The sequence below is a fragment of the Acomys minous genome (assembly GCF_964271855.1).
Source record: "Acomys minous genome assembly, chromosome: 4".
NCBI classification, from domain to species: domain Eukaryota; kingdom Metazoa; phylum Chordata; class Mammalia; order Rodentia; family Muridae; genus Acomys; species Acomys minous.
Genome location: NC_140486.1, coordinates 4,818,484 through 4,843,994, shown reverse-complemented (window position 1 = coordinate 4,843,994; position 25,511 = coordinate 4,818,484). Strand labels below are relative to the sequence as shown.

General features: G+C 41.7%; 1 protein-coding gene across 1 annotated transcript in view; it reads right to left on the bottom strand.

Annotated features, from left to right (window-relative positions):
* The window catches only part of ZNF407 (zinc finger protein 407), a 381,799-nt gene that overhangs the window by 129,398 nt on the left and 226,890 nt on the right, over positions 1-25,511 (bottom strand). Inside the window, exon 7 of the mRNA XM_084780282.1 lies at positions 19,872-19,992. Within this exon, the coding sequence (XP_084636408.1) occupies positions 19,872-19,992 (121 nt within the window). The remainder of the gene's footprint in view (positions 1-19,871; positions 19,993-25,511) is intronic.

Here is a 25,511-nt window from a genome sequence, read left to right as displayed (position 1 = left end):
GAATTCCAGATAGATGGCATCTTATAACTTTAAAAACTGCAAAAGGAGTTAAAAGTAACTTAAAGGAATATAGGCACTACATATCTAAAGAATGAACCTAACTGTATGGTGACTCCGTGTGAAAGTATTCAAAAAAGAGGAGGGTTTGGGGTTGAGATAGTCCATTCAAATATATGACATGTAGAAGCATATAACCACATAGTGTGTATATGCAATTGTATATGTATATATTTATTAACTTGCAAATATTTGTAAAATTATTATTTTAAAATGATATATTGCTTTGGAATACTGCTTGCCCAAATTATGTTTATAAAATAAACACACTCTGTATATGCAAAGGATCTGCTTTATGCGATCTGGACTGTTGGGAGTATGCTATACTCCAGTCTCCTTCAGCCTCAGAGTCAGCACACTGTGACATTATAACCAGGCATTCTGTCTGTGACCACACATGGGCAGTGACGGTAGCTGGTGGGTGTTGCATTTTTATTAGCACTACAGATAACATAAATGACACATAGCAGCTAGTCACTCTACCTTTTATATTACTTTTCCAACAGCATACTAACAACAAAATTCTACATCACTATATACAGTATTTTCTTCTTTGAAAAATATTGCTTAAGAGAGAAAGCTCTGCTTTTTATTGAGACATAAAGTGAATATTATGAATAATGAAGGCCAGGATCATAAAGTCAAATATAGATATCAGTACACAAATACTGCAAAATTCTGTAAACCAAAACCCATAGGTATTACAGAATGTATGTGAAACAGCACACAGCATCTGTATGGAGGCTCACAAAGCCCTCCTCCGACAGTTGTGATCTCCGGAGGCCTGCAGATGTGAGGAGACACCACTAGCGAGCTGACAGCAGAGCGGTGAGGAGGCTCCCTATTCAAAGGCATTCTACTCATGGAAACAGCGTAAATCGCAATAAAAGTTTCTGAAGGTTTTACCTGTTAAGTGTTGACATAAGATGTTTATTTTTAACTCTGTGCATATGCATTGGGCAGATATGTGTGAGAGTGCAGGTGTCTCCACAGCCCAGAAGAGGGTGTGGGTCCTGTGCAGCAGGAGTTACAGGTGGTTGTGGCCCACCTGATGTGGGTGGTGGAAACTGAACTCTGTCCTCTGAAAGGGTAGCATATGCTTTTAGCTGTTGAGTCATCTCTCCAGCCCCAAAGTATGTTGAATAATTTGCTTCCAAACTTTCTGATCACAGAATATTACTTATGAGAACACTATCTCATAAGGCTGTCTTAAGGATTAATGTAAACAAACTAAACATGACAGGATAATAAGAAAAACACTCATTTCCTGCCTTACTATTACTATATTAGACGAAATGCATCGCAAATATCTGGATAAGGCTGGGCGTGGTGGTGCACGCCTTTAATCCCAACACTCAGGAGGCAGAGGCAGGCAAAGCTATGTGAGTTTGAGGCCAGCCTGGTCTACAAAATGACTCCAGGACAGCCAAGGATAACACAAAGAGACCCTGTCTCAGAAAAAAACCAAACCAAAACAACAACAAAAAAACAACCCTAAATACCTGGATAATTACCATCAAGTGTTTTACTATATATAAAAACTCATTTTAACTTGAATTAAAACAGAGGACTCATCCAACTTTTTTAAGTGACAGTGACTACACTTGATGTATGGTATTTGCAAAGTTTATTAGGCAACTACATATATATTTTCTGACTGTTCAAAACTTGTTAAATTCATTCATGAAAGTAATTACTATGACATTAAGTCCTAAAACAATCATATCAAAGTAAACAGTACACTGTATTTACCCAAATGTCTAGAAAGCAAGTTTTACAGCACTTTATAATAGCAATCCAAAGGCATATAGAGTAACTCAAGAATGTTTTTATAGCAACAGAACAGGCCAGCTTGTTTTCACGGCACCGTTATCTAACGATGAAGTCTACAGTCAGGAGAGCCACTAGTCTAGGAAAGACTCCACAGCCCTCCAACAGCTGCAGGCTGGTGACATGTCTTCACCTGTGCCATCAGGGTTTGTCTCACAGCCTGGGCAAGGCAGCCTGAGAGCCACACACGCTCCTTTACCACTTATGTCCCACTGAGGGCCTACAAGGAAAGGATTGAATCATTTTAGATTACTGATCACCTGTGCTGCTTAAACTTAAACCTGGTTAAAATTAGTAAGAATAAAGAAACATGTGGGGTTTTGAGAGATGGCTCAGTGCTTAAGAGCACTGGCTGCTCAAGGAGAGGACTCAGACTCAGCTGTCAGCTCCCTCCTGGCATCTTACAACTACTTATGAAGCCATTTCTAAGGGATCTAGGAGTTTTCTTGGACCTCTATAGGCACTGCATGAGTGAGGTGCACTCATACATGCAGGCAAAACACTCCTAAAGTAAAAATAAGCACACACATCTCAAAAAATAGGGACACTCATGTCTAGTAAGGAACTTGTCACAGATGATGAGCTTATAAATGCCACTGGGAGGAGGGATGAACTGAGTACATCAGGAACAAAACGGAGAGTAAAAGGGGGACATATGTAGAGAATGGTGTAGCAATGAAAATGATTAGGAATAATGGGCTATTTAATAAACGGTGATTAGTCAACATCAAGCTGCATGTGTGTGTGTGTGTGTGTGTGTGTGTGTGTGTGTGTGTGTGTGTGTTCTCTTCCTCTTTTCTTCCTGCCCCTCCTTTCCCACTCATCTTTTGTTTTTGTGTGTGTTTGTGTTGATTAATGTTTCTGAAGTAAAGACTCCCTCCTGTTGCCCTAGATGGCCCTGAGTGCCTAAGTTCAAGCAGTTCTTCTACTTAAATTCTCAGGTGTCTAGGAACACAAGTGCATGCCATGTGCATGACTCTTAATGTTCTACTGATCCAAAACCAAAATATTCAGGCTTTAGTACTTAAAGCAGAACAAATGGAAAGACTTCTAAAAAAGTAATATTAACTTTAAAAAGAGTCTAGACAGATGCACTGTAGGGTCCTTTCAGCATTTCAAACAGAAACGCATGGTTAAGGTGTTCATGCGTAAGAAACCTAGTTAATTTTAGTGGAAATCATTTTTCCAGATCTAAGGAAACTTTGGGGTTTTACTTTATATATTTTTAGATCGCCAAAATTACTCATAATAGCATCTTTGCTACACATGTAAACTGAATCTGATCAAAGTATCAATTTCAAAACCCACACAGTGTTTAACAAAACTAAAACGGCCTGTATTATGGAAGAAATGCTAGCTCCAGGCTCACTCCAGGTGGAAGAGAAGTGCTGAAGCACAGGGAAGTCACCATTTCTCAGTCAAAACTAAGGGATCAGGTTTAAGACTTAAAGAGAAAAGGCCAGGGTGTGCAGAGGGAGCCAGAAGCAGGAGGAGGTGACTCATGACAACAGGGGAAGAAACATAGGAGCTCTTGCTTCCTTTCACAGTGACAAGATACTGCTGTGAGTATCACGAGGCAGAGGGACGGCCAGTTAGGCCATCTGTGGGAGGCAGCAGGCCAGGAAGGAAAGGCTGGGGGTCAAGGCACAGCGGCCGTAAGATGCTGGCCTTTCAAACTACCAGTTACAAGCAGTAAAACTCATGTACAGAAGAAGTAAGTTCTATGAGAGTGTTATCAAATTAGATATTAAAAACAGTGGAAAGGCCAACAAGATGGTGGCTCTCTGTAAAGTCCCTTGTGATGAGAGCCTAAAGACCTGAAACTGATCCTGGGATTCCATGAAAAGATGGCAGGAGAGAACTGACTCTACAAAATTATCCTCTATCTCCACACATGCATAGTGGCATGTGTGCCCCACTCCTCCCATACACCATGCTTACGTATATACGTACATACATACATACTTACATGTGCACACACACACACACAAACACCAGAAAAAGCCACTAATGATAATGCATCATGTTGCAAACAATTATGCAAGGCTAGGTCCCTGGATCTTTTGGAGGCTGCAGTAGTTTATAAGCACTTACGAGGATGCCAAAAATATATTAGAAAAGTCTTACGCAATAGTAAATACTAACTGGAGAATGCCTTCATTATTCTGCTTTAACTTTATAAAAACTTCCCCCAAACTGGTAATTTTCTATAAAATAGGTAAATTCTTAATTGATCACTATTATGACTTTTGTCTTTATAAATGACAGTCTGTAAGACTGTAATTTTTTGAAATCCATTCTTATAGTAATACAAATGAATATATATTCAGTTTCTTTCTTTTACTTCTCCATTTAATTCTGTTATGTGACATGAGGTCATGAGTAAAATAGATCAGGGACAAGAAACCTTCCAGGGGGCTGACTGGCGAATGTGAGGCACAGCACTAGCTCCAAGTGCACACTGTACTCGGACTACTTGTTGTGAAGGTTACAAGTACTTTGCTTTCTACATTGTTTAATTTCTTTACCAACGTCCATGGATTCCAAGTGATCTTGATTAAAACCCTTACTAAACTTCACTTAGCCACTTAGCCCTGTGTGGCAACTGCCTGTGCAGTGTCCTCGAGCCACAGCGCATTGTTCATCTTGTTTCCTACACTCACTTCCATGGAAATTATTATTCATTCAAATTTCTGCTCATGGCATCTACAACCAATGAGAGGAACAGTTTACTGTAACCTACCAATTTCATTTCCACCTTCCACTTTATTGAGAAACAATGAAAATCACAGGGAGGAGATGACAGGAGCCAGAATAGCGAGTACACGTTCAGAACTTTGCACACGTAAAATTACACGTTAAGTATTTTGGGAACAGAATACACATCATGTTGTTTGATGAGTGAAACTTCTCAAGAAGAGAGAAGAGCAAGCTGTGGAGAGATCCCTGACTGTCCAGCTTCTTTTAACTCCATGTGGGAAAGTGATGCATCATCAGTAAAATGGAAAACCAAACCAAACCTGTGTGCTGAGTACACTAGCTTTTATCCAACTCAAGCCAATGGGTGGACAAGTGTATAAAGAAAATGAAGCTTACATGTTGTGTGGTGTGCGATGCTGATAAATCACCATCCCACAGCCCCTAACTATCTCTGTGGAGCAGAGAGTGGGACTGTCCTACACTGATGAAGGTCTCATCTTGATGCTCTTAGGGCGCTGGTATAGGGGCCTCTGTGGTCAAAGAAGTCTGCCATCTGTTGGTGAGACACACTGCATTTCTCCACTGCAGGAGTTCAAAGCCTGCAGCTGTTGGTCCCTGTGTGACTGACAGGGGAGAAAGGGGCTATGCCCTGCAGTGTCTCCACCACTAACCAAACACAGGCGTTCTCATAAAGCAGAGGCAACACTGCTGCTTGCCGCTCAGACTGTGAACCTGTCCTACGCGGTCCAGCACGTCCTTCCATAAATCCTCTGCCTAGGTGGCACTGATGGCCACGAGGTTCTTATCATTGCTATTTTGCTACTGTAGATAGAGACAGATGCCCCGCTGCTTCGTGGCTACACATCCACTGTTTGTATGTCTGCATTTCTAGATCGTGCATAGGCTACTTCATTTACCCACTTTACATTCCTGTCACATTTCTATCCTCCCTCTTCTCCTGGTCCCACCTTCTCATCCTCTTTTCCCATGTCTCCATCTCCTCAGAAAAGGGGAGTCCCCCAACCTGCCCCAACCCATCAAGTTGCATGAGGACTAACTGCATCCTCCTGCAGTCAGGCCAGAAGAGGCAGCCCATCTAGAGGAAAGTTATCCAAAAGCAGGCAACAGAGTCCATGTCAGAGACAGTCCCCACTCTAATTGCTAGGAGATTCTCCTCCAGTGTTGGTGAAGTGCAAACTTGTTCAACCACCCTGGAACCTTGTGCTTTCTCAGAAAATTGGGAATAGTTCTACCTCAAGACCCAGCCATACCTCTCCTGGGCATAAACTCAAAAGATGCCTCACCATACGAAAGGACACCTGCTTAATTATGTAGCTTTATTCGTAATAGCCAGAAACTGCAAAAAATCCAGATATTCCTCAACCAAAGATTGAAAAAAATTTTTACACAATGGAGTACTATTAAAAACAAGGAAATCTTGAAATCTGCAGGCAAATGGATGGAGGTAGAAAATATTATCCTGAGTGAGGTAACTCAGACTAAGAAAAACACACATGGTATATACTCACTAATAAGCAGATTTTAGCTATATAGTATAGGATAAACATATTATAAATCACAGACCCAAAGGAGATAAGTAACAAGGAGGGCCGATAGAGGATGCTTGATTCTCTTCAGAAGGGAGAATAAAATAGACATCAGAAGTGGATGAAGAAAGAGAATTGGGTGGGAGAGGGGTGGGAAGGGGAACAAGGGTGGGGATCAGGTGGGGGGAGTGGGAGGGGGAGGGGGAGGGCTGGGGGTGGGAAGAGGAACAAGGGTGGGGATCAGGTGGGGGAGGAGTGGGAGGGGGAGAGGGGAGGGCTGGGAGGCAGAAGGGAAACTAATGGGAGGAGCATCTCTGGGACAAACTGGAGACCTGCAACTGGGTAGGCTTCTGGGAGGACATGGGAGTGACTCTTGCTGAGACTCCCAGCAGTGAAGGGACTGCTGTGAGACTGAAGTGGCAGGGCTTCCAGTGGAGGAAGCAGGACACCAAACCACCCACAAAACCTTCAACCCCAAATTTACCCTGTCAACAAGGTGTTCAGGTATAAAGATGGAGCAGAGATTGAGGACAGGCCAAACAATGCTTAGCACAATTTGAGACCCACCTCATGGGAGAGGGCCAAGCCCTGACACTATTAATGACACTCTGCTATGCTTGCAAGCAGGAGACAAGCATAGCTGTCCTCTGAGAGGCTCCACCCAGAAACTGAGTGGAGATGCTCAGACTCACAGCCAAACATTGGGAGGCACTCAGGGAGTCTTATGGAACAGTAGTGAAAAGGATAGAAGGACCCAGAGAGGGCAAGAACCCCACAAGAAAATCAACAAAGCCAACTGACCAAGAACCACAGGGTCTCACAGAGACTGAACCACCAACCAAAGAACATGCATGGACTGGACTTAGGTCCCCTACACAAAGGTAGCTGATAGGCAGCTTGGTCTTCATGAGGGTCCACAGCCTTCTATTTATAAGAAGCATCTGAAGCTACAGATGCAGCTCAGTGGTAGGGCACTTACTCAGCACGTGTACAGCCTACGGTCTATCTCTGTCACAACAAGAACAAAGAAACAGACATCTACCACTGAAACTCACATGAACTACACAAGTAATATACTTACAACCTTAGGTTAAAATAAACCACACAAAATGCAACACTTTCCGATTCAAGTAATTTAAATATACATATATGTGAATAATTTACTGCAACTTTCTAATTGAAACAGTTGTATAAAAAGGTAAAAAGTAAATTTTTATTGAGCTCAGTATTCTTTTATTTCCTAGTATCTTTGATAGTCTGGGCCAAAGCATAGCCTTTTGGGATAGTTTAAAGATATTTACTTTTTTTTTTTTTTAAAGGCTGTCTGTCACGAAGTAAATGCTGGCATCCATGCAGAAAAGCATAGGTTAGTGGGATGCCCAGCAGCTCTGATCACATAAGCCATCTTAGACCCACAGGCTTATATAGGCTGTGTGGTGGGGATGGGACTCCATTAAAGATTAGGCACTACCTAGCTGGCTGAAGGAGAGCCCACCCGGGACACGCAGGAATTGGCAGCTAACTCGCCAATATGAGATTGGAGCCACAGCACTGTACCTGGAAGGAAATTCACTCTCTGACTCTGCCCTCAACATCTGTAGTGCACAGTCCCAGCTGTAAAAAGGGAGCTGAAGGACTCTTCCCCTAGTTTAACTCTGTGGCTTATAAAGATATATTTTCCAAATATTAAACTTAAGATGAATAATCCATTAATTTTATTATTTAATAAAGAGGATGGAATCGTTTTACAATCTAAAGTTAAGTGATTAGCTTTGAAGAAGGAAAAAGTAATAGAAAGAATCAATGGTGACCGGAAGCACTGAATTATCTAACAATCTATGACGAGTCACACAAAAATGCACTCTGTAATCCATTTAAAAATAATAACCGGCTCATTTCAACCCTGCACACAATGCTTCCCTTTGTCCCTTGTAAGTCTCTCAAATGTCTTATTTTAAAGGAATATATAGTACTCCCGGAAGACATTTTCCCATTTCTATTCTCTCCGACTCCTGCGAGCCCTTGTTCTGTGTGATAAGGCAATCTCCTCCGGGATCTGAGCTGTGTAGTTTCACACCACGAGTGACAAGGACTCGCCTTGAATAACTGCTGTGCGCAGGTTGTAATTATGTCAGCTGGAGTGTTGAACAAGGGGACTGATTAATGTGAGCCCTGGCCCAGGCGCAGTCCCTATCAAAGCCTCCGCGCGGGCCAGCAGTGGGGACGGGTTAAAGCAGAAAGACAAAACATGCAGCACCATCCATGATAGATGAATTGCTCCAACAGTCTCAGGCAGATGTTCCCGGACAGTATAATATACAATTACTCTGCCTTATCACCTTCCCAGGGACAATAAAGCTTCCTCCTTCTATAGCTCATGTGAGTGAAGGCAAAATTAGTTTTACTTTTACAACACTGACTCACTTATCATGTTGCCTTGATTGTGCTTTTACAGCTAAAGAAAACATATATTCCACTTTTAAACTCCAAAGAAAAAGACCTTAAAATAAAACTGAAACCTTGTTTGGAGTCACTTTTACATTAGGGATTCACTGTTTTAAAAGACTGTTTTGTTAAAAAGAAATGAAAAAAAAAGTAATAAAATATGTGTGTGTATGTAGTTAAAAACAAATACAGACATATAACTCAGGAAGCTTTGGATTGCATAATCATTACATTCATAACACCATTTTTCAAAGACCAAACAGAAATCATTAATTGGAAAGAACATGTAATTAAAAATATATATGTGCTGATATGGGCTATATATTTCTCAGCAGATAGGAGCACAGTTTTCTGAGTCTGAGTTGATTCCCAATGTCACAAGTACATCGTCACCACCCGTTCCCCATCTCCCGGCCTCTTCTCACGAAGGCTGTGCTTGCCAAAGAGACGGATGCTTGCTTTTGCAGCCATTTTAATAAAACACAGCCACGAGTGTCAGAGCTAATCCACGTCTGGAAAAATACACTGTTTCTATCACCTTTGTAATTACAGAGACAGTGCTAAAAATGTGTGCAGAAGTCCCCTCCACAGGCAAAGGAAACCGGCCTTTAAGTTTTAAAGCTTATTAACTTGTTATGAAATAAATTAAAGCCACAAACTGATGTCCAGCCAAAACAGCCTGGTATGGGTTATAATTAGACAGAATCAGAGGATATCCGTACAAGATGTGACTGAATGCACACACAGGCAACATCAGCCTATGGGGTGAGCTACATGACTTACTTCCACTGTTTAGAGGTTTAATACAACTGACACCAGCACTCGGCAGTTATAATACACCCTAAGTCATGAAAACAAATCATGTCCCTGCCTCACCCTGAGCAGTGATATATCTGCTTTCCCTTCCATATTATACAGTCACTAACTCCAATGCCATAAGATCCTTATTACATTTCTTTTGGTATGACAGATCCTGTTCCAGTTATATGTTCCTAGAACTTTGGCAGTCTGAAGAAGCCAGGGGTTGATTTAAAAATCATTTTCAAAAGAAGTTTTAGTACAATATACACAAAAAGTATCTACTCCTCTCATTGGTGAAGATGTTTTATGATGTTCCAGTAATTACTTGGGGAAAGGTAAACAAATAAAAGGTAGGTAAAGGCAAATGGAACAGGTGTAAACCTATGAAGGAGTCCTGCATCATCATAATAAAGAACCCGGTATTTACGAGAACTGGCTTATGATGCCATTAGAGTCTCCTATTAGATTTACTCATCTTAGAAAAACTGAAACATCGACACAAATTATTTAGACCAAAAAAGGAAAGATGCCATATTTTAATTGAGTATTTATTAAATGATCACATAGAACTGTTAGGTAGCAAAAGCAAAATTTTAAATTAAGTGAAGGCAGCTAAAGCCTTCGGTATAGACGCAAGGAAGGCTACACAGAATGCAGCTCGTGACGTAAGATGGTGGGAGGAGGCTATGAACTGTGTAGCCCTCCAGGTCTAGTCTCTGGTTTCATGACTGCAAAGTGAATAATATCAAATTTGCTGCTGTGTGGTAGCCCACAGTGTGTGAACTTCATTACACAGGTGGCTTAAAAGGCAACTACAAGCAATAAAATCAAGTTTCAAAGTGTGACAGAGCACCTGCTGTCCAGAGGTCGCTGTTCCCTCGCCCCACCCTTGGTTTCCATCTTCAATGAAGTATAGTAAACAGGAACTCTTGTCATGCCTCACAGGGACTAGCTATCTGGACCCTGCTTACAAGGACTCCCATACTGCCTAGGGCAGTTTCACTGACAGCTCTGCTGTCGGGCTCTACGCTGATGAGGGCAGACGCGTTCACAAGGCTCTCCTGAGTGCTGGAAAAGCAGGGTGTCCCAAATCACACTTCCTGCACATATTCCTAAAAAGCATTTCCTCTGCAGAAGAGAGGGTCTCACTGATAACATCACTCACTGAGGAGCTCTGGCCAATGGGCTGAAGGGCAGCTCTTTCTGTCTGCCCTCAGTCCTATCTTGGAGGCCACCAGAGTTGCTAATATGGGGGCTGAGCACATCACCCACTGCTCCACATCCTGCCTGGCCACCACTGCCATTTCCATTTGAGCCAAGCTGCTCTTTCCCTCACGGGCAGCACTAGAGTCCAGGCCCTTCTTACTTCTCTGTGCCTGACAACACAGGCTTCTTGGAGAGAGAAGTCATCTTGAAATTGAAAAAAAAGGTACATTTTAGGAACACAGCACAACAGGCACTTACTTAAAAAACAACACAAAACAAAAAACTAACATCTCAGTTTGGGGTAGCAAAGCAAATTTCTTAAGTTAAAATGTCAACCATTTTTCAATTTAAACACTTTAATCCAAAAAAAATTATGTTATTTAACTATAAGCTTTCAACACACATCACATTTCCCGACAATGGGAAAATTCTGCTTTGTTTTATGGCATTCTTCATGTATGCTTCAAGGTACAACTTAACACGGAAGAAGCAAAACACAAGGAAGAACCATGAAAGTTAAACAGCACACATTCCAAACCACTCAGCGAAAACAGCATCCGAATGCAGTGAAAGATGCAGGATGGAGCAAAGCCAACGTCTTAACAATAAGAAAGAAAGTTCATGGAGTTAGAGGGAAGATTAAAATTGTAGAGAAAGTATCAGGTGACGCTTCCCTTGGAGCTATGCAGTAAGTGATGACATTAGACTAGTTTTGAGTCTAGAGCATTTTGCAAGCAGACAAGAAAATAGCGTGAGCATGGAAACGCTACAAAGGAGTGCGTGTTATGTGTTCTTCTCATCCAAGAGACAGAGCGCCAGGGTGTGCTGAAGACACAGCATCACCCTTCCACGTCTCCACACGCGTGATCATCCTGCTCCATGGAAGAGGCTCATATAGAAGCTGCTCTAACCCGGTCTCATACAAGGGACTCTGTCATTTTCTAAGCATTCAAAGATTTTCTGTTTTGTTTTGTTTTTTTTTTCCATGATGCTTATGTAGGTCCCAGAGAGACGCTATTTCAGAATTGGCTGAAACAAAGGAGTTGAAAATAGAAGGACACATTTGGAATCATAGCCTTCCAAATGAACTAAGGGAACCTGCTAACTTTTAAGATACATCAAAGTCACTGTACTTTTCTAAGTGCCAGGGTGATGATACCCACAATACTCTATTGCTGTCAGCTTCTCCACGGAGTTACACATGTGTGCCTAACAAGCTAGCTGCATGAACTTACTAACTGCTGGGGATAGAGACAGTTACATAGGAAAGTGTTTTCTTTGTGATAATAACCCTGGTGTCTGAGGAATAAGTTATTATGCAAGAGACTATTGCCCAAAAAAATATTTTCTATTTTTTTCATCTCTAAGGCCTTTCTTCCTATCATAATACATACAGATATATCTAACTACTACCCCAGGGACTGTCCATAGTAATTCCTTGTAGAAAGACCATCCCCAAAGATAGCTGTGGCCCTCTATTAGTAACTGAAATTGGGATTCATCAACAGCAGGTTAAATAAACATGTTTATCTAGAGTCTACTTTAAGAGATAGCAGAGGGAGCGTATGGTCACTTTGTGTAGCGATGGCTCTTCTAATTAATCTGTGATCTCAGCTCCGCTACAGCTGCATCAACAAAGCACAAACCCTCCCCTGTGATCATAAACAAGAGGCAGCAACGCTCTTTTCCTTTAAAGACAAAAGGGCATTTGTAAATCGTAGTGCTGTGGAATCTACTACAAGTATACATACATACATACATACATACATACATACATACACACACATTTTTAACATTTATTATAATTTTGTTAGAATAAAAATATCAATATTAACTAAAGTGCAGGGATAAATAATGGGCTGAATCAGCATACAGACTGCCAAGGTGATATAAATAGTTTAAAGTCTACAGGTTTGTCAGGTTTGTGTACTATAGGAAGGACAGAGAAGCTGTGTGCAAAGCCAGTGTCAGACAACACATGACAGAAAATGCAAATCCAAACTAAAACCTATACAACTCGAAACCACGACACAAGTGAAATGCAGAGACAAGCAGGATCTGTTTCTTTCGGGTTAAACTCAATCTCTGTATAGTGGCCAGAAAAGCAGGAGAGGAATTCCACACTCACCACCTTTGAGACCATTCCTGGATGGATAAAAGTTTGCAAACACTGGTTTCATTTTGTGAGAAATCACATAAGAGAATTCTACCTACACTTTCCAAAAACTTCTACCTACATGGAACTACTACTCAGACAAAAGCTAGGAGAATCCTTAAGCAGCATTTCTCCAGTACACAGCCAGGACACTGACATCAGCCTGTGATGGGCTGAACTGTGCGCAGGTGGCAAGGCAGCAGGGACAATCTAGCTACAGACAAGCCCCACTCACAAAGTCTAATTGATGCATGTTTTCTAGAAGTAACCCAGTTTGAAGGAAGCCTTGCATCACCATTACTGTATCAAAAATATGAGCTCAGCCTGTGTTTCCAGTTTTTCAGAAGAACCTGTAAGGCTCTATCATGTGAGTCTGAACCATTAGGTGGCTCAGCAGCAGAGGAGAGCAAAGGGAGCAGCAGGCACTCAGGTGAGCCAGACAGGCAAGGAGCACAGAGCACTGCTGCATGACAAAACAGGCTGGCTCAGGGCGCCTTGTGATCTGAATGGGGGGAATTAGAGGAACTAAACAAATAATATTAATGCCAGGCATTTCCATTTTATAATTTTTATGACTATCATAATTTGATAGAAATATGAATAAAAATACTAACGCTAACTCCAATTTATTCTAAAAGAAGTTGTACGATCCATTCCACATGTCTACTTTCGCCTTTCTCTTCTATACAACCATCTCTTTCCTCTCTTACTATTCAGGGCAAATCCGAGCAGCACAGGAAGCCATGGGAAGGAAAATAGGAACTCTCTCAGGAGCTGATCCAAAAGGAGGAAATTATCCCCGGTGGACTTTGTCTCCCCAACTCAGGACGCTGCGGAAACAAACCCCAGGGATGGACAGTGAACCCTGCTGGATGCTGGACTTGCAATGACACGATGCCAATGAACAGTTGCCTTATATTAATTCCATGTAACATTTAAATGACTATTAGCACCCATGACCTAAAAAGATCGTTGTTGTTGTGTTTTTTTATAATTGACATATTTTATAGATGTGTTTATGTCAGAAATTAAAATAAAATTTGAAGTGGAAGATCATAACTCCAAAGTCTTGAGTTGTGTATCTTATAATGTCTTCCCAAACATTTTAACTTATAATTAAAGGTAAAACAAAATCCACTGAGTTAAAAGCATTTATCCTCTAAAGTTTCAAGCATGAACACAGATTCCAAATGCTTTCAACAAGCAGCCAAGCCTTTGCCCTGGCCGGTCAGCCTGCTGGAAAAGCATGTCAGATGAGCAAGCGCAGAGAGCCTAGTCACAGACAGGACTTCTGCTGGTAGAGGGGCAGCGTGCTTAGTGACGGTGGCCTTCGACTGCCCTGCACTCCTTCTGTATGCAAGAAAGACAGAGGCATGCCAGACAGGACACTAGCATGCTACTCACACCTCCAGAACCGCCTGACCATGGGTGCTAAGTCAGTCATCAAGGAAGAAGACAGAACTTAAAGTGTATTTCCTGGAGTAAACAGTGCTGAGTCCTGAACACAGAGTGGGAACTGGAGAGTGTACTGCCTAGCTTTACAAGACACAAGTATTTCTACTGGAGAATAGGTTCATGCTCTGAATTAAAATAGTCTGTGCGTAAACTAAAGCAGGAAGGACCGCTCCTGAGGACGAAGGAGTCGGTAGTGTTGGTGGAGCTCAGGGCTGAGTTTGGAGGAAAACCTCAGTTAAGGGTATTTCAATCTCGGTAATAGTAGCACAGCGAAATGGCTTCAGAGTTGTTTCCTGCAATTTAATAAACGAGATTTAAAGTGCTTAAGTTTCTGCGTCTTACTCTGAATAATGCAGTATGATGAGCTACATCTTCTGTGGTTTATATTACTATCTGCGCATATTTATACACAAATCTTTTTCATTTTAAAAAATATTTATCTGTATGAGGTTTTTGCATTAATGAATTTATTTGCTTACTTTACATTCCAATTGGAGCTTCCTTTTCATCCTCTCCTCCCAGCCCCTCTCTCTTTCCCGCCCCCTTTTCTCTGCCTCCCTCCCTTTCTCCTCAGAGAAGGGGAGACCTCCCATGATGTCAATCTTCCTTGGCATATCAAGTTGTAGTAGGACTGGGTGCATCATCTTCTACTGAAGCCAGAAAAGGCAGCCCAGTTAGGGACAGGGATCCAAAATCAGACAGCAGTGTCAAGAGACAGCCCCTGCTCCTGCTTTTAGCGTTCCCACATGAGGATAAAGCTGTACACCTGTCGCACGCTCTCTGTCTGGTGGCTCAGGCTCTGTGAGCCCCTGTGGGACCGGGCTAGTTGATTCTGTAGGTCTTGTGGTGTTACTGACCTCTCTGGATCTTTTAATCCTTCCCCTCCCCCTTCCATAAGATTCCACAAACTCCACTTAGTGTTTAGGTGTGGGTCTCTGCATCTGTTTAAATTAGCTGCTGTGTGAAGCCACTCGTGAGAGTTATGTTAGCCTCCTGTCTGAAAGGACAGCAGAGTATTATCAATAGTGTCAGGGCTGAAGTCCCTCTCATGGCATGGGACTCAAGTTGGACCAACCATTGGTTGGCCATCTCCCCACATAAATCTTAAGAAATAAAAGAGAATCCAATATGAAGGTAAGCTTCACATAAAACAATAACAACAACAAACAGTGGTAACTGTTTCAGTAAAACTCACCTACTATCATATGCAGATGATATAATCAGTGAAATTCAAACCACTCTCTGACAGTCACACATGTGGTGGCAGTAGAGATTTTATATTATTCAAAGTGACACAGTGTCACATGAGGGTGGAGCTGCCGCTTGTTCTCATTAATATATGAATAACAATACAGAACCAAAGGAAAGAAAACAGAAATGTTAAGAGTTTCACTTCTGCTTAGAAACAGTTCTGAAAACCTGCTACATAAATAATACAGGAGGACGGTGGACTGTGTGTCTAAACTTAGGCTGCGAGATCATAACGTGCAGCAATTACTGGTGAGAGTTACGAAGCTTTGATGGAGTACACTGGTGTGTAATGGACTGGGCTTCTGGATATCTGAGACAGGAAAAGCAACAGAAAGAGGTCCACGCTTGTATCTAAGTAGAATGAGATGTCATTGCCTAAATTAATAATGCAAACTTGAAAAATAGCCTCAGGTTCAAAAGACCAATTATAAAATTCTTTTGTAAACAAATCTACACTCATATTTTTCATGAATAATTTTAACTAGTAGTATTAGTGCACTAATGTTCAATTTATAAAATGAGAAATATATTTTCAAATATAATTTAGATAATATTTCCATTTCTAATGATGGTTAACTTCCTTGCAGATAATAGTTAATACTGGCAAGGAAGGGCAGAGGGAAGGACCAGTTTTCTGCTACCTACATGAAGTAAACAGAATGGATTTGGAACAAGTATTTAAATATCTGAGTAATAAGTTATTGTGGATGGAAAAGATAAATATCCGCATCTTTTAAAAAGAACATATGACCATTCTGCTGTGGTCACCACAGGCATCGCATACGCCAACATGCACCAGGAGGAAGGAGGGATTCCTGGGGGCGGGGGGAACTGTGGTACCAAATTATTTCTTTTTCTCATTGAGAAAATAAAAAATAGCCAGGTGCAGTGGCACATGCCTGTAATCCCAGCACTCGGGAGGCAGAGGCAGGTGGATCTCTGTGAGTTTGAGGCCAAACAACTCCAGGACAGCCAAAGCTACACAGAGAAACCCTGTAGAAAAACCAAAACCAAAACCAAGCAAGCAAACATTCAATGTTTTACATAAAGACAAAAACCAACCTTTCCCAAGGACAGAAGTATTTGAAAAGTGACTTAGTGGATATTTCTAGGTATGTGTGCCCTGGGTGTTAATTTACAGGCAGTGAAGACATTGAGAGAACCATCTGCTCTTGAACACAGCGCCTCATAAGATGTAGCAGATGTGACAGGCCAAACCAGCTACTGTGACGCAGACATGCTGCACAAGTAAGTCAGCACATACTACGGCATTAATCTTAGCAAAAGGTCTAACACTCTTTCAAAGCAAGGAAATTGGAGGTATTTGGAAATACACCTGTACATACATGTATCATGAATCCACCAAAGTGTAATGATAATAATATAAAAACATTTTTGAGTAATAAAGTGTGTCAGCAATTATGAAAGAATTTATTTTGGATCTAACAGTTTCTAAATATTGTAAGTGCTTAGGTCTCAATTTTGCCATATCTTGTCATGGATTATAGAAACATTCTGACATATCACAGACATGTAGGACACAGAAGATGTAAGCAACACTCTGAACATCAAGGCAACTGGTAGGTGAAATCAGATCTATCTTAAGTACAAAATGAGTGGGAAACAAACACTTAGCTCTACTATGTCACTGCCCATGCCAGGCTCTGCCTAGGTCCCAGCTTTTTACACTGTGGCTTTATTTAATTTGGGAAATGGAGGTCACAAAAAATCTGGTAATGGTAAAAGTTTCTGATGCCAAATCACTCTGGCGTCCACCCCTCCCACTCCCAGCCCCTCTCGCCCCAAACACAAAGAAAATCAAAATCAAACTCACAGTAGCCCAGGTATTTCTGTAACACTTGTCCAAGTGCGGTATGATGACATCATTGCAACCATGATGCTGAACCCACAAGGGGCCTGCTGAGCATTGCACCCATGAGGGATGCTGAGCACTGCACACACACGAGGGATGCTCGGTCTGCACACACATGAGGAATGCCGAGTACTACACACACGCGAGGGATGCTCAGCACTTCACACACACGAGGGATGCTCGGCACTGCACACACACGAGGAATGCTGAGTACTGCACACACACGAGGGATACTCAGCACTTCACACACACACACGAGGGATGCTCGGCACTGCACACACACGAGGGATGCTTGGCAATGCACCCACACGAGAACCATAGTTTCTAAGAACTGTTACTAATGGAGAAAGGTAGTTACAAAGGTTTAAAAATGAGAATGAAAGCTGGGCGTGCATACTTTAATCCCAGCACTCGGGAGGCAGAGGCAGGCAGATCGATGTGAGTCCGAGGTCAGCCTGGTCTACAAAGCGAGTCTTGGATAGCCAAGGATCCTCACATAAATCCTGTCTCGAACCGCCCCCCCCCCCAAAAAAGAAAGAAAGAAAGAAAGAAAATTAAAGAGAATGAAAATTTATACTCAAAGAAACAAATCCCCCCCCCCCAGATAAGGACAGAGGCCCTGTGCACAGGGTGTAGACGAGAGGTGGATGAAGGAGACCTTCATCATTTTCTAATTGCTTCTCTTTTACAGGAAACACAACTGTAGTATCAGCTCTGTAATACGGTAGAAAGGAGAAAATTATTTTAGCAGACTCCATGTTCATCAGGAGATCAGAATTTCTTCGGCACCTCTAATTGGATCACCATTTCCACAAACTTCCAAGAAATACCACTATAGTGTTATGTGTAGACACAGCCCATAAAATGTTGAATGAATAAATAATTAATGAATGAAATATATCTGTAATATCTCTGTAGTATCTCTGTAGTATTCAATGACCTTTCACATAAAAATTAATGCAATAACGCAGATAATAATCGAGATTTGTGGCAATAAATTTGCCAAGTGCACAGGTTACCTATACAGGCATACAAAAAGAAGATTTTTGAGGAAATCTCCATGTTCATTATTCATATTCTAATTCTCAGGAGAGGGGCCTTGGGGTTTCTCTAGCAAGATGTGTGCAGGGTGCAGAGATAGCATAAAGAGCGGTCAGCCCGAGGGAAGGCCTCCCTAGCAGTGCTGTCACTGCTGCTCACAGAGACCACTGTGTCACAGCCTGCAAGGATGGGTCACGCTCACGGCCTATGGTGGTCTGACCTGGCGAGAAGCTCCACTTCACATCCTATTGCCGCCATGCCCCTTACACCAAAGGCTGAGGGAGTGGGATGAACAACAGCAACCTCCAAAATCCTTTCCGTGCTGAGCCCTCACAAGCAGCTGCCACTTCACCCTGGAACAGGCAGCCTGCAAACTGCCTGGAGACATCTCTTTCTCCCTGACTGCCATAACTCTCTCCAGGCCATTTTATTTACCTCTCCAGTCAATGTTATAATTGTTTTTGAAAACTCAGTCACTAATGATCCAATACCACTGTAGAGGCAGAAAACACTTGTTACATCATTTTCATTGTCACACAAATGCTTAATAACGGATTGCTTGCAATGGATCCTTACTGTGAACCATAAAAGAAATACCCCAAACATGGGGAAAAAAAGAATTAGAAACCCTAAGCATTAAGACTATAAAAAACAAGAGCCTCCAGGATGGACCTGTTTCTCATAATCCAGCACCACAAGACCACCATCTTCACGGACACCCAGGAGTCAAACGCCGAGGAGTCGAACCCCATGTCTGAGCTGAAGCACATCAAGGAGGGCATCCTCAAGTGGCCTCGGGATGACCAGCTCCTTGATGACGGAAACCCTCTGGGCGGCTGTGGCTTCACTAGGCAGACAGCAGGGCCCCAGACCCCAGGCACAGTAGGTCTGGTCTCCCGAGCAGAAGGTGCCTGTGAAGGCCTGGGCATGGAGCCTTCTCCAGCCCTCCAGAGCGTCCCGCTGTGATGAAGCTGCTGGATTCTGGAGGCAGTGCCAATGAACAAGTGGGGTAGTGGGGGCCCAGGCCCACCCCCTAGAGACCCATTCCCCAATTAAAAAAAAGTTCTGGTTGTCAAAAAATTAAAAAAAAAAAAAAAAGACTATAAAAACAAAAGTCCACTTGCTGTAAGTCAGTGATTTAATCCTGAGGAAGCAAATTACCATCAGAAAGTCCGCCCATAAACTGGATACTTAACACCCATGTAAATAAGGGCTGCATTGTGCAGCACCAGTGTAGCTGACCAGTTGTAATAAAGATCTGCAGGACCGTGAAGGAGGTTCTCCAGAGGAAGGAAGTGTGTATACTAAGGGCACCTATCACTGATATTTCTCAGTTTTACACTCAAACTAAAATGGGTTTGGAACATATATATATATATATATCACTGAAATCAGTAATTAAATACCTTGCCTAACGTGAACCACCCATTGAAATATACTAAAGCAGATTGGAAAAACAATAGTTCTGCCATATTCCAATCAACTGTGGCGACGCATCTGACCTTATTACCTGTAGTCACACCAAGGGCACCTGTAGGGTTTCTCTCCAGTGTGCACACGCTTATGACGGGTCAAGTGTGACTGAGTTGTGGAGGCGAAGTTACACTCGTCACATTTGAAAGGCTTTTCTCCTGTTAAAAGATATGCATATACATGAATAACAGTAACTGAACGTGGAGTCTTCAAATCTAGTATTAACATATAAACAGTTCATATCCATAAAACTTTACAAATATTATTTATCAAGTCCACACCTTTAGTATATTTGGAAACTGGGAGATATTAGTGATGTTTTAATAATACAAAGTGGTAATCTACAGTTTACTACAATAGAATTCTAGCTTAATGTAAACTTCTGATTAAATTCCTAGAATAAAAAAATTTAAGTGGTATTTTATAAATGTGCAGATTTAAAACTTTAAAGTGTCACAAGAAATGTCATGAAAGCTTAAATGAAAGGACCTATAGTAACCAGGTTTTAGAGCTTATGTTAAGCTTCCAAACAAGGAAAAATAACTTTGAAGACTTTAGATCTTTCATTCATACCCTGTCCTGGACAGTGAGGCCTGTGGTGACCCCTTTTACTTCTCCCATGTGCCACCACACCATGAGAGGAGGGTGACTAAAGGTGTCTACCAGGGCCACGACAGTGGAGATGTCTACCAAGGCCATGGCAGCGGAGATGTCTACCAGGGCCACGGCAGCGGAGATGTCTACCAGGGCCACGGCAGTGGAGATGTCTACCAGGGCCACGGCAGTGGAGATGTCTACCAGGGCCACGGCAGTGGAGATGTCTACCAGGGCCACGGCAGTGGAGATGTCTACCAGGGCCACGGCAGTGGAGATGTCTACCAGGGCCACGGCAGTGGAGATGTCTACCAGGCCCATGGCAGTGGAGATGTCTACCAGGGCCACGGCAGTGGAGATGTCTACCAGGCCCACGGCAGTGGAGATGTCTACCAGGGCCACGACAGTGGAGAAAACAGCTATATGCGAATAGTCTCCAAGTGCAGACGCGGAATGGATGAGGAGACGACCGGCACACATCTGTAAATTTCCACAATGACCAAACACAGCTCTGTCTGTAACTTAGACTCATTATGTGGAAAGGGAAAGCTTGTTGTGCCTCCAACATGGATATTGTTATTATTTGATAGGCATATTTATACACAAATAGATCAACAGAAGAAATAAAGCCATTCTGCACTGACAACACGTCAGTTATTTCACAACATGGCATCCTACTCAGACAGCAGTCTAGAGAAGACCACAAGCTCTGCCCGTCATAGTTAGAAGAGACCTAAAGGAGTGACATGCGATGGGCCGCAGCCAGCAGAGCCAATGTTTCTGCCACATGGAGCCCGTAAACTCCTTCTTTTGTAAATGAGTAAAATTAACTTGAAATTCTTCTTTAAAAAAAAAAAAAAAGCAAACTCTGAAATAACCAAACAACGTTGAGAAGGAGCAGAGTTTTTAGCCCCACGGCTACCCTGCAGCAGCCAGATCAATCACTATTAGCATCAAGGCAGACAGATTTGTCAGTGGAACAAAAGTGAAATATATACCCGTGTTATCAGTTGATGTTTTTTTTTAAAGAAGGAAATCAAGATAGTTTAAACCATTCTGCATGTAATATTGAATTAATTAGATATCCATATTCAGTAAAACGAGCTTTAAGGCATACTTCCTGCTGTATACAAAATTAACTCAGAATTATACAACCTGAATTGTATGTAAATGCTATAGAAAAATGTTTGTGACCTTGAATCACCAAAAATCATTTTATAATTATAGTAACATCATTTTCATAAAAACAAATACATGAAAATTATGAATTAATAAGTTGAAAACTATATAAAATAATCACTAAAGGTACTGAGAATTAAAAGAACCACAGACTAGATAAGTATGTTAAGATCACAGATCTTATCAAGGATTTGTATCTAGAGCATAACAGAACTCTCAAGGCACTTCTGAGGAGGCAAACAACAAATGAGTAAAGCAGCCAGATGTTTAGGTAGATACTTGACCAAAGAGTGTGAACCACTGGTCACTGAGCACAGGGAAGACGTCCCTGTTTATTGGGAAGAGCATCGGATGTTGATGGGAACTCTTGTATGTCAGTGAAAATGTGCAGGGGTGATTTCAGAAAGTACTCTGGTTCCCTCCCCAGGATAAATACATGCTGCCACACCACTTTTGCAAATTTATTCAGGACAATAGAGAATACCCATCCATGCAATTGCTTACTCAATGTTAATAGTTTATAGCAAATTAACCTGTTCTGGTAGCAACCCCCTCCCAAAAAATTATCTGGTATGTGATGCCTATGAGTCATTTGACCCCCAAAGGGGGTACGACCCACAGGTTGAGAACCAGTAATTATGTCAGTGTGCTGATATGATCAATACTATGCCTCACGGGAACAGTAAGTTACATCCTAGCCATAGAGCTGAATCACAAAGTAACTGTATCTCATAACAGATGTGCCACTCAAAATGCACTTGTGTGTCTGCATGCCTGTGTGTGTGTGTGTGTGCCTCTGTATGTTTGTGTGTGTTGTGTTTCCGTGTTATTTGCCAGTCACTGAAATTCAAGTATCTACTGTGACTTAAGATGTTTGAAGAAAGGCTCAGAAATGGAGAGCAGAGAGTGACTTTAGACCTTGAGTGATGCCTTAACTAGGTGTTAAAGATGGAATTTATCTTAAAGACAGATGCCTTAAAGAGAAAAAAGTCCTTTTAAACTAAACATTCTTTTACTCAGCTCTGGAGATCCTCTTTAATTTTTTGGCCACCTGACTGAATCAAACGCACTGACTTCTAGATGAGATCTGCAGCACAGAGTCTCTCCGTCATGCTCATCAGGATGGAAAGCTGTCAGTGAGTTCTGTGTACTTTTATCTGCCTACTGACCAATGTCTTCATGAGCGAGCGCCATTTGTGTGCTATGCTTTTATCTCTGGGTGAGACTGTAGTTGCTCGACTTAAACAGCACTGTCACATCCCGATAAGCGCCCCTGGTAACCCAGGGATCTGCTGGGGGTGATCTTCCATGTTTTCTGTCCTTGCAGTACTTCAGTCACCCTGCATTTAGCTGGCATTATTTTCTTGGTCTTTCTTAAGAGCTCTGACAGTTAGCATGTGAAACATGACAAAACCAGGACTGCAGTCCCATCTGGCTTCCCCATCCGCCTCTCTTTGCTCCACACCGTCAAGCAAGATGTGTGAGGAGAAGTTAAATATCCATATAGCACCATGTGAGGTAAACAGACTGAGACCCGGACAAGAGGTACCTTCACTGACCTGGGGCAGTTTGGTATTTGGTGTACACAGGGTTGGCTCTGAGAAGTTGTTCCCTGAGCCCCAAACTCATGCTTCCATGCACACACATGCCCCCCACCCCCAAACACAGAGATAAAGACGCTTTGCTTCATTTTAAAGGAGATCAGTGCATGTAGCGCACTATCACTGAAAGCTAGAAAATGAGAGGTAGCAGGGGGGTTGCTGTTGCCCTGAGGCACCTGTTGCGCACATGCCCTGTGTGAGGGCTCAGGAATGGAAGCTACTGCCTCATCTCTGTCAGGGAGGCGAGCACAATGGAAGACACACACGTTTTCTGAAAGGCCAGAAACTAGGGAGAATCACAGGTCAAATGATTTTTATAATTAGCAACATCAAGATCATCATTTAAAAAGTCATTATATAATTAGAAATGCTTTTTGTACTAAAATTTTGATATTTGCCGTGCATTTTATGCTCACAGCATATCTCAATTCAAAGAGCAAAGTTGCATCCAAAGTATATAACATATATTGAGTTTTGATGAATGTTGCAGTTTAAAAATAGGCTTGCATTTCTAAGCTAACTCAGCGATACTAAAACAGTTTTTATAGCAAGGATTGCATTAAGTTACAAATTTGAATTCATATTAATTAAGCAGCCTTGGGTCAGTTTCTCACCAAGCAGTGGAGCTAGTGAGATGGGGAATTACCTGAGTGAGTGAGGAAGGATGAGCTCCATGCCTTTCCACAAGCAGCCCCGAGTCTCCACTGGGGGCCATCTTGGCCCTATCTATGTAGGATTGGCGCATAGTAACATGGGATTAACATTACATCATTTGTTCTTTTCAGGCTTCATACCTTCTATCCCATAATTCTAATTTCTTTTGCTTTTAACACATTAATAAGAGCTGTGTCTTTAAATCATTTTCTCTATAAGGTATGCTAGGAATTAATTATTTCACATTTTAAATTCAAGTGTATTGTATTGTGTGATTGGCCATGTTCTTAGCCTCACTATATTTTTTGGGGGGATGGCCTGTATGTAACATGGTCTATACAATTATTTGAGAGTCCTGACCTACACTTATAACCTAGAGTACTGTTTGTGTAGTACATTATATGACTTTGTACAGTATATTATACACCCTCTTCTCATGGTGTGGCGGCACATGGGAGAAATAAAAGGCGTCACCACAGGCCTCACTGTCCAGGGCAAGGAATGAACGAAAGATCTAAAGTCTTCAAAGTTAATTTTCCTTGTTTGGAAGCTTAACATAAGCTCTAAAAATCTGGTTAATATAGGTCCTTTCATTTAAGCTTTCATGACACTTCTTGTGACACTTTAAAGTTTTAAATCTGCACATTTATAAAATACTATTTAAATTTTTTTACTCTAGCAATTTAATTAGAAGCTTACATTAAGCTAGAATTCTATTGTGGTAAACTATAGATTGCCATTTCATATTTGCTGAAACCGTACCACTGAATAAGTAGGGTAATAATAAGGTGTTCTGGATTTTCTACAAGCTGGCAAGCAAACATAGGATACAACAAAACCTTATATATAGAAATACTAAGGAAAAGAGATGGGCCAGACACATCTGAGATATTGATGGGGTGCATGCCAACTTACAGACATTATACCATATTCAAATATGTACCATGAGAGTTAATTTTAAACTCATATACTTTGTCAATCTGTTACATGTTCAACACTGTTATCTTAATATGTGATTTCTAGATTTTTTAAGAATTAGTAATTTCTTCACGAAAAGTACAGTACAGGAAAGCATATCTTCATTTTTATTAGTAGTACTAAATAAATAGCTAAGGAAATCTTAAAAGTTTGAAACAAGAATTTAAATTTACTAAGTATCTGACACTTGTTTGAAACTAAAAAGTATTCTACAATGAGATATGTACACATGCTATGAAAGTTTTTCTCACTTTTTCAAACCTAAAATATAATTACATAATTTCTTCTCTCTTTTCTCCTGCCGACTTCTCCCATGTCCCCACCACATCTCTCAAATGCATATGCATAGCCTTTTATTAATTATTATAATACACCCACCACTTGAGCTGAAAGAGGAGGGGTTAGAATGATGAGGGAGGGAGGGGAGGAGGGAGTGGGGGGGAGGGAGAGAGAGAGAGAGAGAGAGAGAGAGAGAGAGAGAGAGAGAGAGAGAGAGAGAGAGAACACAAGTGTGAGTGAGAGCACAACCTGCTGAGTTCATTTTCTGTTGCTTTCAAGGCTGACCACTTGGTACTGAATACTCAATTAGGGAGCTCACCCTTGGGGACAACCAGCTCCTCCTGCTCTAACAGCCCTGAGCGGCCTGCTCTTCTGTGAGTGGGGTGGGGCTT